Raw genomic sequence first — 13,143 nt, 5'->3', positions numbered from 1 at the left:
CTTTTAGATGTTTCATTACAGAAAGTGTATAAAACCCATTACCAAAATCGTCATACATTGTCATTGTGTTACCTACTTATGTATGGGATTATAGTGAAAATAAAATATTCCCCTTTATGCAGGGGGTCCCCTCAGAGACCCCTGGGGACCCCGGTTCCCGGACCCGCTTATCCAGTAGCATAATATGAATCTGAATTCTGGGCCTCTGCATAATGACAGAACTTTTACTTGGGTAGGCTACTATATTTATGTTTTAGACACATACTTTTGGAATAAGAAGTACTTTATTTCCTTTTGAAATGTATTGGAGTAGAAGTATAAAGTGGCATGAAATATGCCTACTTGAGTCGAGAACCTTGAGCAGCCAACAAGTAGCGTATCGTGTTCCGCCTCCGGGTGTAGCAGTGTTTCCCCTTTAGTTTAGTTTAGCTTAGCTTAGCTTAGCTTAGCTGTGAGTAATGAAACGGCCCTAGGCTCCGGGAGGAGGAGTTGTTTCTCAACAGCCGCGGTAAGTAAATGAGGTGTTCAGTGTTAATGAAGCTGGTCTCATGTCCACTAATGGCGCAGAGTCAACGAAGAAAGTAAAGTCCTCATTTATTCACCTCTCAGTAAAGTCTTAAACGCTCACTTGTAAACTACTTCTTTACGCCAGGACACAGTGCGCAGCAACGCCCCACGGCTGGTGAGTTTGTTAACAGAAAAGTCTTTTCAGGAAATGTGAGTTGAAGAAATCCGTCTGTAGCATCTGTCAGGAGTTAGCAAGGGGTTGAAAAGTTTTCTTTGAACTTTAATTGACTCGGTTATCTGCATTTGTAACAGTCTGTCAAATTCACCCTCGCATTACGATATGTTGGGAAGCATGTTTACACCTGCCTTGTCCTCTTTTCAGAGTTTATCGTTTAGTCCACATTGACACTTGCTCAATAACTGTTAATCAACACCACTGTTTATACAAGACGTAAAAAAAAATCAGCTTGCCCAACGTATTGCCACATGAGAAGCCCTCCAGCGGAGGCTCATTCGATTTAAAAAAAATAAAATACGTTTCGGTTAATCGAGTGTTTATTTTGTTAAAGAATGAGTTTATTGTGCCCTGGTGCTGCTGCTGCTCCTTCTACAGAGAAATCCTCACATGGTATTTAAATGAGCAGATAGTTACCAGCTTTGGCAGCCAGAAGTTTTAAACATACAATGTTGCCCATAGCCTAATCATTTGATTTTATTCTGAGTTGCACATATTATCGTGCTGCACCCTTTGAAGTTTATGGTATGTGTCTATCCGGATTTTCCCTAAAGAGCTTCCATGTTGGACAGCTGCCCAGGGTGGGTCTTCCACTGCTCCCTGCCAAATGATTAAAGCTGCTTTTTGTTTGCTGGTCTGCATGGGTGGCAGTACTTAGCTATCTTAACTTCCACTGCAAGAGAAAATGCCAACATATATTAATGTAGACTAAGGTTTATTTAAACTTTATCTAAGTAGCAAAGCCTTGAGATTAAAAAAAAAAACTTTCAAGAGAGATCTGGCCAAAAATATGCAGAAATGACAATATGTTACAGTAAAACAACACAAGATAGATAATAAAAAAAATTCACAAAATCGGAATCAAACAAATACAATTATAAAAACATTAATACAATTTCTAATACAATCATGTAAAAGATTAAATAAACCTAAATAGCATCTTAAGTCCTCCCACGTCAAAAGCCCTAAAAATAAATAAGGCCAGTCATTCCGGTGATTAAGGCCTGTGTCCCCATTAAAAGACTCTGACAGGTGTGCAACATGTTTTTGAAGACAATATTAACATCCAGTATTTTCTCACACACATATCAGCCGAGATATGGATTTATTTTATGATATGCTTTATTTATGAAAGTGTGAATGCAGGTGCCACACAGGTTAAGGTTTTCATACATTCTTGCAAGATAATTTAGACATTTTAAAAGAAGGCTATAATAACTATTCAGTTTTGTAGTAGGGATGAACTCGGGGCCAGATTAACCCAGTAGAGGGCACCAGGGTGAAAATACACTGTTATCCCCCTTTCTGCACAATATATGTAGAAGTTAGTCATTAATTTGTGGTAAATAAATTAAGCACACATTTAATACTAAAATGCACCATGTAACCACATTGTATACTGAAATAATAAAAGCCTTAAAGCTAGATTTTAAATTAGGTCCCCTCCACAAGGTGGGTACTCAACATTGGGTAACAGTGCAGCTGTGTTTTAGTACATTAGTAAAAAATATAAAAGTACTGCGTTCCTTTTCTAATTTGTATTCAGTGACTCCTATTAAAATGTATGTTTAAAATATCGCAATAAAAAAGAAAAGATACTGATCTTAATAAAGCTGACATTGACTGATATACTCAATACGCCAATATACTGGAGCATGTCTTATCTATTAAGAATGTTAAACTTTCCTCCACACCATCCTGCAGAACATATGTCAGGATAATTATTGGTTTTATGTTGGTTTTGTACTAGGCTAACCCTAACCCTTCTGTTGCTGGTAACGACAACTATTTGGTTAGGATGAGGATCCCACTTGGTATTTAACTGCTGCTTCTGAAGCCCTTACAACTGAAGGGAGTACTGTATTATGTGACGCCTTAATCTGGTAGGACAACAGGGCCTTGTTTGTTTTCTGTTAAAAGGTTGTGGGAAAACGATACTGTCGAATGTCATTTCCTCCTAACCCAACCTAACTTACTTGATTTCTAAGACATAACAAGTAGTTAAGGGAAGTTAAAATATTGAGATGGTAATGGAGAGACCAGACCTCAACAATAGGCATGGATGAAGTCTCAGAGGTCTTCTTCTTCTGTTTTCCTAATGTCAGCTCTTTGATGTGAAACCAGCATCATTATGTTTCATTTGGAGAGGTCTCCATCCAGTAGAGGAGGTCTGGTAGCGGAACTGTTGTTGGAGAAAGGTTTATGTAAGGCGGTATTTAGGATAAGACGTCTTGTTCTTTCTGTTGCACTGTTTTCTTGTCTTTCACGGAAGATCATACTCTGTCATCAGAGCTCACTTCCTTTTCACAGCTGTGATAGTGGACTGGGAAGTGTATAATGAGAGGAAAACGGCCTTGAAAGTTTAGTTTTTAGCACATCTTTGTGTACTAGACATATTATGCATGAACATTTGCTTCATTTTCATTCTAACATTCACTTAAATTAAAACTAAACAATTAAACTATTTCTTGTGTGTGATCAGGGCTCCCTTAGAAGTCTTCTGATTAGCCTGATAATGAGCTGCAGAAATTTGCTGACACAATCTGCAACTCCAGCAGTGTGGTTTTTCTTCTGTAACCTGCTTTCACTGAAACAGAAATCATATAATGACTCAAGGTTTTGTAACTGGGTTTTCAATAATAATGACAGTAAGTTGGGTAGAAAAATACAGGCGTTGGAGATCTTTAATATTAAGAAGTGTAAAAATATTTTCAGTTTTTAGTTTGAAACTGGCTGGACAATTAAGACTCTGGTGCTACAGTCTAGGTCATTAACACTGTGTGACGCAACCACAATGGATTATATAATTATTCTAATAGTAATAATGCCCTGCTATGGCAAGTGCAAATGTCTGCTGTGAAAAAGGTCTACTAACATGCAGTTGCTAGTTGATTAGGTACAACTAGCTTAAACCAATGTCATCTACAGAACAGGAGGTGTTGATTCATGTGTATAGTGATTTTGGATGTCTACCGTCAACATTTTAAAGAAATATGCCCACAAACTACATCCTACAAAAGGATCATTGAGTTGATTTAACAACTCTCTAAAACAGTTTTAACAAACACTGAAAACCTTCATGAAGGGAGGATTTACTGCAGGGTTCTTGTATTGGACTGCATTAGTTTTTAGCTAGATCCTTCTATACATCCATCTTCACACGCTTGTCCAGGGTTGGGTGGCAGGGGCAGAAGCTCCAGCAGAGGACCCCACCTTAACTAGCTCCGACTGGGGGATGCCGAGGCATTCCCAGGCCAGGTTGGAGATATAATCCTTCCACCTAGTCCTGGGTCTTCCCCGAGGCCTCCTCCAGCTGGACGTGCCTTGAACGTGCCCAGTGGACATCCTTACCAGATGCCCAAACCCGAGTAGAGCCGCTGATCCTACGCGTCAAAAGGAGCCAGTTGAGGTACTGGCTCCTATCAACGAGAAGGAGCAGGGGCTCTTCTCCGAGTTCCTCACGGATGACTGAGCTACTCACCTTATCACGAGGGGAAATGCCAGCCACCTTCCTGAGGAAACCCATTTTGCTGCTTGTACCCCAGAATTTGTTCTATGGGTCTTGACTTTTAGCTACATGTACATAAGAAATTAGTATGTTTATCAGAGGGCCTTTGGAGTGGAAGATTAGAGGAAAGTGGAATAATCAAAGATGAAGTGTGCAAGGAAGTTGTGATCTGAGCAACACGATTTTCACTGACCAAACAGAAGCAACACAGTTTACAGATTCTTCAGTGCTTTACCAACAACTACATCTTGTTTATTTTTAATAACATAACAGAATGGGACAAGAATCTTAACTGTGTGGGTTTGATTGTGACTTTGTTTTTAACTTTTAACCCACATGAGTGAAAACAGACCCACAGGCAGGAATGTGGACTTCATAGTCCTGGGCCTCGGTGGTCTTTGCTCACCGTTTATGGCCACATCAGTGCTTCTGGGAACTTTTTCCATCTCAGTGCAATTATCATGGATCTTGATTTTGCACGAGAACATAAGCTGCTTATGGCCGCAGATAAAAGGTTCAGTAGGAGTTAAAGTGAAAGAATGTAAGATTTATCTGGAGACTTTTCCATGCACTGGTCATATGATACATCTGCACATTGAATGTTTTGATCGAAATTAGTTGACCATGTCAAATGTTTTATCCAGTAGATGGAGTAGTATGCTTCTTATTCTCATGTGCAATGGAATATGTGTGATTGATTCAACTGTTACTTGTTATAAGCTACTAATCTGTGGAGAAAATCTACTTTCTTGCAGTGCAGTGAACAGACAGAAACGTAATGCTTGTCTGGAGATGTAGATGGAGAGAAGAATCTAAAATGCTTCCTGTCACTGTGTCAGCGAGATGAAGCAGCTCTTAAGTTACACACGTTAGCCCACAATGCTAACAATTGTACAGATTAAAGATAAAAATTTGGTTTTGTTACCTAGGTCATGGTTAGCTCCTTGTAAATGCACTCTATACGCTATTGCTGAACAATTTGGAAAACTTTTCTAACTGCGATTATTTTGACTTCTATTGCAATAAAATTCACAAAATTGGATGGAAATTTTATTTTTGCATCATAATTCTCATTTTTAGTGAAAAAACAAATTAGGATCTAGTGACACACAAAAATATTGTCTGTAATTTATAGACCAGTACATCTCTGCAACATCACAATACTTTATTCATAATGGCATTTGGACACACATTTTGCACAAACAATATTGTGCTTCCTGCTATTTAGATATTGCACTAGTACATTTTGCAGTTTTGATAAAATTCGGATTAATTGCTCAGCCCTAGTATACACTATGTTACAGTAAGTGTGGGAAGATTGTGAGCTCTCCCTGTGCTGTGTGTGTGTGTGTGTGTGTGTGTGTGTGTGTGTGTGTGTGTGTGTGTGTGTGTGTGTGTGTGTGTGTGTGTGTGTGTGTGTGTGTGTGTGTGTGTGTGTGTGTGTGTGTGTGTGTGTGTGTGTGTGTGTGGTGTGTTGTGTGTGTGTGTGTGTGTGTGTGTGTGTGTGTGTGGTGTGTGGTGTGTGTTGTGTGTGTGTGTGTGGTGTGTGTGTGTGTGTGTGTGTGTGTGGTATTGGTTCCATGTACAGTTGTGGTTACATACATATTAGGACATGATGTTCCTCTTGTAACTCTGTTTTAGAAAACTGGATTCAGTTGAAACCATGTAGAAATGATACTTATTACTTAGACTAAATGTAATTTGCATCTGGTAAATCAACCAGTTGGACTGGAAAGACGACAGACAAGACAGCAGACCAAATGCCTAAAATGTGTTGACAGAACTGCATGAGCAGATTGAGGTAATCCATCCCCCCAATCTGCATCACCTTTAGTCTGCAGAGGAATTTAAAAAAAACAAACAATATATGATGTTTAGCCTAAATGATCTCTAGAAATTTTGGAGATGGATCATAAAAGCCCTTACACAGCCATAGTGTACACACACACACACACACACACACACACACACACACACACACACACCCTGATGTTTTCACTTGTGTTGCCTGCTTACTTCTCAGTGTGGAAAAGTATTGTACAAACTTGACTTGATTGACATTGCTCTCCCTCTCCTGTTAGTTCTGTTGTACCTCTTGACGGAGCAAATTACTTTGCTATCATTTTTATTGGTCAGTAGAGTTTTGTGACATCACGTTACATGAAATATTGATTTTAAAAGTTGCCACAATGTAATGAAAAAATTGTGTGCGTGGCAAGAGCTAACATTCCCACAATGCCTTGCAATGATGATTCATAAGTGTCCAGGGAGTGTCCATTAACCCTTGTGTCGTCTTCCCGTCGACCTGCAACTTTGTGTTTTTCTTGGATTGAAATTTTAACATTTTGTTGTTCTTTTCCTCCACTTTTCTCAAGGCTTTTGTCTATTTTCTTCCTATTTTCTTTTTTTTACCTTTTTTGTTACCTTTTTGGTCAATTTTTTATACAATTTCTTCATCGCTTTTTTCCAATGTTTTTGATGTTTGTTTTGTCAAGTTTTCAGATTTTTTTGGGTCCCTTTTTTCAGCGTTTGAAAAAAATGTTGTTGTTGTTTTTCTGCTTTGTAGGTTTTTTTTCAACATTTGTCACTTTTTTTCAACGTTCTTTTCTGATATAGAAAGTTTTTGTAAACCGGTCATATTTGACCTGAGGACAACAGAAGGGTTAAATAGAGAGCAGTTAATGAGTGACACTAGCACATATTTTTCTTATTGTCAACTAATGCCATGCAATGACCAACACCAACAATTAGTTAGTCTCTCTCTCTCAATTCCAACCGAACCTTTCTGGGTTGAGAGTATTGACTCTATAGTCCCAGCCCATGGACCTGCTTTTTAACAGTGCTGGTTCAGTGCTGGAGTAAGGTCAGGCCACACTGCTTGCCATTCTGGGAAATAGGGGGGGGGGAACCCCTCTGGCTTGTACATATTTCATTAAACCAGTTGTCTTGGGCGGCACTAATCTTCACATTCAGCTACAGTGCCCTTGCAAAATAGATAGCGGAAGTGGAAGACAATCGGATAACGGGCTTTATTCTAGCACTGTACTTTCGGTCAGCCAGGCTACCATGGACATGATCCTCTGCCATTGCTTCACAATTTCACCGTCTTCAGGGTGTCATTTGGGGTATAGGAAAAAAAAGTTTAAAGATGTATTTCTTTTCTAAATAGTATGATTGTTGGTTGAAGGAGTTGTTTTGTTTGTGTGTTTCAGAAATTAAGCGCTCACTATGTCTGATGGGGACTATGATTACCTCATCAAATTCCTAGCGCTAGGTGACTCTGGTGTGGGAAAGACGAGCTTCCTCTACCAATACACAGATGGCAAGTTTCACTCCAAGTTCATTACTACAGTTGGAATAGACTTCAGAGAAAAAAGAGTGGTAAGTTTAATCAATTTTGACTAAAAGCCAACATTTTAATTGTTTTGATTTCTTTTATTAAGTACTTCAGTAAAAACACACTATGGTCTTCACTTCTGAAGAAACATTTGCTTGTTTCCAAGTGTGCTACAAGCATTTATGTCTGCCTTATTAAGCGCTTAAATGCATTCCTACACAATTAAGTAACTCTTGTAACAAAAGGCTACTGATGAATGTTGCAACAGAAATCAGAGTAATGACTAATGTTGAGGCAGCACCCTCCTTAAAAATAAACACTTACATACCATTGGCAAACAGCTGAGCAGTGTTCATATTTACTCAATGTTTACTCTATTGCTACTGACCTCAAGCTCCAAGAATATAGCCTGACAGCAGTTTTATTACAGCTATACTGGAGTTTTAGCCAATCCATGAGAAGTTATGTTAAGTGACTGAATGTCATCAGTGTCCAATCATTGACCATTGTTTTAATTACAAGTGTTTCCATCATCTCTGATAATAAGATAAAGATACAACAAGTAAACATTCTACAAGGAAAATTTCCAAATACCTGTTTTGTCAGCTGTGGTTTAAAAAGTCGCACTTACAGAGTAGTATGGTTGAAACTGAGTAAGTTATTGTAGTGCATCCTAAAACAACCCAGAGATGTGCATCTTTTCTCAATTTCTACCAGCAGCCGGCATCTAGTTTACCACCAAACACCAGATTAATGCTGATGTATTTATGATAAAGTCAAATCCATGAAAACCTTTTCATGAATGGATTAAAAATGTTTTGAAAATAAGCCTGTATTGTTTATCAGAAAGCTTTTCAGCTATGCTGCAAATACAGCTCAACATATAACAAGCTGCATTGTTGAATCTTTGAAACCACTCAAATGCAAAATCAATAAAAGAAATATGATGCAGAATATTAAACATTTAGGTATAGATTTGAATGTTTTGATTGTCAGTGGTTTTTGGAACACAAATAGACAAAACACCATGAAAAGCCTATTTTGATTAGGTCTCTGAATGTGATCCCATCATATGACTCAAACTCAGATATATAAGACGTTTACATTGGTTGGGCTGTGTTGTTTCTGTTTTACAAGTCAAAATGCCTTAAACCAAATTTTTATTTTGTGTTTACTTATTATTTTTGTGGGGCATAAAGTTCTGTTTCTTGCCACCACCTGTACAGTGAGCTGAACACAGTTACCATCAGCATTAGCCAAGTAACCAGAGCTACTCAGTAGTTTGTGCCCTTTAGTTACTGTCCTCGCTGAGGTTTTGCAAACGCTCAACAACATTTATCAAACCTATTTAGATCATGTAGCTAATGAATTTACATGAGCAGCTAGGTGGATGTTGCCAAGTATGCCTAGTGGAGGCAGTCAAGTCTTCAGTAGCAACAAGCCAAGTTCCCACAAATAGAATGTTTTTAGGCTTCTTTAGGTTTTATGGCTGTTCTATCAGATTTAGATCCAAATTTTATTACAGTTAGTCTGACCTCACCTGTCTCTGTTTTGCTCAGGCATACAAAACAACAAATCCGGATGGGTCTTCAGGTAGAGGACAGAAGATCCACATGCAGCTGTGGGACACTGCAGGACAGGAGAGGTATATGAAGTGCTTTCTCACTTTCCTAAAACCAGGTCTTGTCCTCAGTTGTTTTCAAAATGTGTCTTTTTCACTATTTATTATATTTTTCATGAAGTGGTTCTTTATTTGTCTAAATGTTGTCAGGTTTCGGAGTTTGACGACTGCGTTCTTTAGAGATGCAATGGGTTTCCTCCTCCTGTTTGACCTCACAAATGAACAAAGTTTCCTCAATGTCAGAAACTGGATGAGTATGTCTCTTTATATACCACTTTACATGTACACTTTCAGTCTGACTGACAATCCTATCAAATTATTTTACATATTTATTAAGTTATTAAGAGCACAAGACATTAACAATATTAAATACCATGTTTACTACCAAAATACGTCCAGTCCCTTTGTGTTCATTAAACTTATAATATCCCAATGAGGAATAAGTCTTTTTCTGCAATTTTTATTTTGACCTGAACTACTGCTGCTACAGTACTCAACTTTCTTCTTTCATGTGAATATTGTACATGAATGCTTGGTATCTTCCTGAAAAGCAAACTTATTACACATTAAAACAGGACTAAATGCATAATAAATTGCTGAATGTGTCTTTCAGGTCAGTTACAGATTCACGCATATTGCGAAAGTCCAGACGTTGTTTTGTGCGGTAACAAATGTGACCTGTCCGATCAGAGAGCAGTCAGTGAAGAGGAGGCCCGTGAGCTGGCAGAGAAGTACGGGTATGTCTCAGTTTTGATCCATCTGTACATCAACCTTTCCCTCAGTTGTTTGCCAAGAAGGCAGTGGCTGAACGGTGTGCCAAAGTCTGTGCAAGAGAATGAGACTAAATTGGTCCTCCTCGAAAAGCAAATATTTGTGCATGTGTAAAATATATCCTGCTCTGGCCCTGTTAGACACACCTTTACTAAAAACCTACAGCTTGTAGTGGAAATGTACCCTCTAAAATGTTTAGAGAGAGAGAGAGAGAGAGAGAGAGAGAGAGAGAGGGGAGAGAGAGAGAGAGAGAGAGAGAGAGAGAGAGAGAGAGAGAGAGAGAGAGAGAGAAGAGAGAGAGAGAGAGAGAGGAGAGAGAGAGAGAGAGAGAGAGGAAGAGAGAGAGAGAGAGAGAGAGAGAGAGAAGAGGAGAGAGAGAGAGTATATGACTCTGCTCCACAGTTAATATCGTCTCCTTTTATTATCTTGAATTTTTCAGCCATTACCCTGTATGATTAATGTATTTGGTTCAGATAGATTTAATAAAACCAAAGAAATGTATTCAATAAACTTGTGTGTGGATTTCAGTGTTTTGATCCTTATGGGACTCATAGCCCCACATTGTATGATATATGTTTTTAAGTTTTAAGATATAGGCTGATGATATTCTACATTTTAAATTATGTCAACAAATCCCAGCTAAAGACCAAAAACAAACAATAAATGTATCCTACTAACAAAATTGTCTGTGTTATAGAGCTCTGTTGATGCCCCAAAACTATTAAAACAAACTATTAAGACAGTGTCCAGCTGTTTTAGGAAATAACTGAGCCTTTAAAAAGAATTCAACCATATATTTGGAGATGTGTTTATAAAGATTTAAATATTTAGTAGGAAGTAATGGGTTTGAGAGCAACACAGAAGACTAGGGAAGGTGGAAAGTACTGAGAGACTTTAATTTGCTGGTTTTTGGTCTTTTTACAGAACTGAAAACGAAAAGATTGTAACTAACTCCAGCCTTTTCTCATTTTCTTCCGTGCAGAATCCCATACTTTGAGACAAGTGCTGCAAATGGGCAGAATGTCAACAAGGCCGTGGACGTCCTGCTGGATCTTATCATGAAGAGGATGGAACGATGTGTTGACAAGTCCTGGATCCCTGATGGGACTGTCAGAGTTAATGGACCCACCAACCCAGACATCTCAGAGGGCTCTGATAGGAGCAAATGTGCTTGTTAGAATGAATGATGATGGTCACACATCTATGTCCGTAATACTGAAAAAAGAAAAAGAAAAAAGGAAGGCATCCAAGGTTAACTGTGGAGTATATATATTTAATGATTACTTTCATTGACATGCTGTATTATTTGTCAGAGGAGAGATAAGTGCCTTTTTGAATGTAAGCATTTCATTTCAATTCATATAATGGGTCTTTTGACTAATTAATTCATATTGGGGATATTTATGAAGTCTTGCTGAAATGTCCAACTTTAGTCATCAGTCAGATATGCTGATCATACTTACAGGTATGAATGTTGTGCTCAAAGTCGCAGCAAACAGTACTGCCCTGCCAGGTGTGCTATAGATATGCTGTTAATAGTCTTTACTTGCTGTAAAGTTAGCGTAGATTCACACTGCAATTAACTCAAGAAAGAAGCATGTTTCTCTTTACAGCCAGATATATGTTGACTGTGGTACCTTCAGTCATGGTTTAATGGTGGATATAAATTTGCCAAGAAATTTACTTTTTGGAAACTTTAGCAACATACTATTGATGCTCCGCTAAATACTGCAATCTCATTGTTGCTTACATTGACCATCTAACATGAGCTAGGTGGATAATTATCCCTCATGTATTATCTTTTCTAAATCAAAGTTTGTACTTGTCCCCAAAACACAAATTATATAAAACAGGCTGGTCATGTCATTGGCAATTCATTATATACAGCGACAAGTTTGGCCAGAAATTGCAAACATTGGTGCTCAGTAGTTTGAAAAAAGGAATAAATACGTCAAAGTAAAAACTTAGCAGGAACTCAGGTAATTTCAATGTTCATCCTGCCTTTTTTTTTTTTAATCTCTTACTATTATTAGAGAAAGAAATATAAATGCAAAATCTTACTGTAGCTTTTGTAAACATTAAGTAGCACCAGCTGGTAAAGCTGACCCTTATTCCTCGGTATAGCAATTTTTTATCATTATTCACCTTTGATGATGCCTTCAGTTTTAAAATTTACATGTTTTGAAGTATACAGGATTTTGCTCAGGCGAGATTCTAGATATTCATAACTTATGCCCAGGACCCAAGATGATAACATATGGATATTAGTTATCACCCAAAACAATCACCTTCACTGCTGCCATTATAAAAATAAATACACCTTTTTCCAAACACAACTTCCAACTTCAGGGAAAATGAGCACATGTGCTATTTCACACAGCAAATAGTATGGTTTGATGAGTAGGGCTATTGTGTAGGCAATCATCTCCTAATTACATTTATCATAAGACAAGATGTACTAGGATCTGAGGTGTATATCGCCTCAGCTAAACACATTTCTGATCGAAACCCTTTATTCAAGTGTTAGATGCAGTAAAAAGAGGTTAGGTGCTTGAGGATTGCTCCATTTCTAAATTATCCATGCCTCGCTACATTAATGAAGGCTAGGCTGTTGAATTTGTGAAATTTTTAACCCCAAATTTGTTTTATGAGTAAGACAGGCTGCATTTCAGTTTACTTTTAAAATCCTAATGCTCACCCTTTCAAATCTGTTTATATTACTAATGATATGTTATAATATATATTTTAATAGCTTCACACACAAATTCACATTTTATTGTGCCTACACTGTCATCCTTTGCTGTATAAAAGGCTGAAAATTAAGTTTTAGTTAAGACACACAAGTCCATTTTAACATGGACTCACTGTTGCAATTCACAGATTTGAAAAACTACCACTAAGGTTTTTATTAGACTAGTAAAACTACACTGAAATATTTAAATTTTTCAATTGTGCCATACAGTTTCATATGCAAAATATGTAAATTTTGTCCAAAAATAAACATTTTTATTTATGTATTCCTTGAAGCAGTGTGTCATTTCATATAATCAATCTTCAAAATCTTGACCAAGTGATTTGTAAAATTGCAAGTGATACCAGGTCCCATTCATAGGCACTATTATTCTGTTAGGTGTGTGATTAATGGCATAGAACACTGAATGCTA

At 37.7% G+C, this 13,143-nt stretch overlaps 1 protein-coding gene across 3 annotated transcripts; it reads left to right on the top strand.

The window, feature by feature from the left end:
• The first annotated feature begins 293 nt into the window (after positions 1-293).
• Positions 294-12,996, top strand: rab27a (RAB27A, member RAS oncogene family). 3 transcript variants are annotated; one of them, XM_032518062.1, is made up of 6 exons: positions 294-508; positions 7,463-7,631; positions 9,147-9,232; positions 9,359-9,462; positions 9,822-9,945; positions 10,962-12,996. In XM_032518062.1, exons 2-6 carry the CDS (start codon positions 7,479-7,481, stop codon positions 11,155-11,157), a joined length of 663 nt encoding a protein of 220 aa, XP_032373953.1. In that variant the 5' UTR covers positions 294-508; positions 7,463-7,478; the 3' UTR covers positions 11,158-12,996. The 3 variants fall into 3 exon arrangements, with proteins under 3 accessions (XP_032373953.1, XP_032373952.1, XP_032373960.1); XM_032518061.1 differs by having other exon boundaries at positions 446-682; XM_032518069.1 differs by lacking the exon at positions 294-508 and adding an exon at positions 7,353-7,375.
• Positions 12,997-13,143: the final 147 nt, after the last annotated feature.

This window comes from Etheostoma spectabile, chromosome 1 (assembly GCF_008692095.1).
Source record: "Etheostoma spectabile isolate EspeVRDwgs_2016 chromosome 1, UIUC_Espe_1.0, whole genome shotgun sequence".
Classification (NCBI taxonomy): Eukaryota; Metazoa; Chordata; class Actinopteri; order Perciformes; family Percidae; genus Etheostoma; species Etheostoma spectabile.
This window is presented reverse-complemented; position numbering and strand designations above follow the sequence as displayed.